Source organism: Charadrius vociferus, unplaced genomic scaffold, assembly GCF_000708025.1.
Source record: "Charadrius vociferus isolate BGI_N301 unplaced genomic scaffold, ASM70802v2 scaffold308, whole genome shotgun sequence".
Lineage (NCBI taxonomy): Eukaryota > Metazoa > Chordata > Aves > Charadriiformes > Charadriidae > Charadrius > Charadrius vociferus.
The window spans coordinates 1,204,860-1,206,139 of record NW_009649929.1 but is presented as its reverse complement, the minus strand read 5'-3'; the positions used below and the strand labels follow the sequence as shown (position 1 = coordinate 1,206,139).

The 1,280-nt window shown below is 42.1% G+C and overlaps 1 protein-coding gene across 1 annotated transcript in view; it reads left to right on the top strand.

Moving 5' to 3' along the window:
• The first annotated feature begins 32 nt into the window (after positions 1-32).
• RHOJ (ras homolog family member J) overlaps positions 33-1,280 on the top strand; it is a 56,893-nt gene continuing 55,645 nt past the window's right edge. The window contains exon 1 of the mRNA XM_009891201.1: positions 33-685. Within this exon, the coding sequence (XP_009889503.1) occupies positions 508-685 (178 nt within the window). The 5' untranslated portion in view covers positions 33-507. The remainder of the gene's footprint in view (positions 686-1,280) is intronic.

Sequence of the window (1,280 nt, the reverse complement as noted above, 5' to 3'; positions counted from 1 at the left end):
CATGATTTCCTGTCACACAGCAAGCTGGAGAAAGAAAGGAAAAACTCCATTAAAAACCTCCAGGCTCTCCTCCATGTTAGAAATGAAATGGAAAATGGAGTGGATTTAACAGGAATCGCTGATTCCTGCAGCCAAGCTGGAGGAAGGGAGACGCGAATCAAAGCCGCAGGCTGCTGATATTTTTTAAGTCGCAATAACTAACTGAGAACTCCGGGGCAGGATGAGGATTTCCTGACTCAGACGTACGAGAAAGGACAGATTGCTTTTTTATGATATTTCTCTCTGTATATTTAATTTATTCACCTCGATGATTCTCTTGACTGATCTGGTAATTGTTAGAAACGGCTGTGACAGCCTGGAAACATTAGTATGATTTCCTGAGTTAGAGATTTGCTGCCCCCCCCCACCTCCAAACTCAGGAAAAGTCAATACAATCGCACTTCATTTTTCCTTCATGTGCACTTGGAAGTCCTGGGAGCAGCAAGAGCAGCGGCAGCAGCAGCAAGAATGAACTGCAAGGAAGAAGATGACAACTGCACTGACGGGAGCAGCAATAACACGAAGAAGATGTTAAAATGCGTGGTGGTTGGGGATGGTGCAGTTGGGAAAACCTGTTTGCTGATGAGTTATGCCAATGATGCCTTCCCAGAGGAGTACGTGCCCACTGTGTTTGACCACTATGCAGGTAAGAAAGTGATTTAGAAGGTATTTAATTGAGAGCTGAAGGAGGGCCAGGTGGGAGGTAGAGGAAGATCATGGAGAGGAGAGGACGGTTCAAAGGGGATACATGGGTTACTTCTTGTCCGGGAATGTGATTCAGGCCTGGACGGTAGCCAGGCAGCTTAGATGGCAGCTCATACAATTGGGGCAATGCAGGATTTATTCAGAGAACTTATTTGTTTGCTTCTAATTTTTATTTTCATTTTGGCAAATAAGCAGTGTTAGGGACGCAATTAAGTCCGCTGGATTTTGGGGACAACAAATACAATTCAGCCTCTGTCAGGTTATATTGAGCACTTTGTTTGTTTTTGAAATTCTGAAGTTCTGAACTTTGCAGGCTGCAGTTATGATGAAGACTATGTATATAAACACACACATAAAAATATATGTCATCGGTGATCTTGTGCCTCATAGAAAATGATGCATAAATTACAGTGTTTATATCCTATTTAAGGAGTAATCCTTGAGAAAACCAGCATAATCTTTTTCAGTGTTCCGTCTATATTCCATCTATACTCCATCTGTAAATAGAATTTAATACTATAACTTGATGGTAGGGA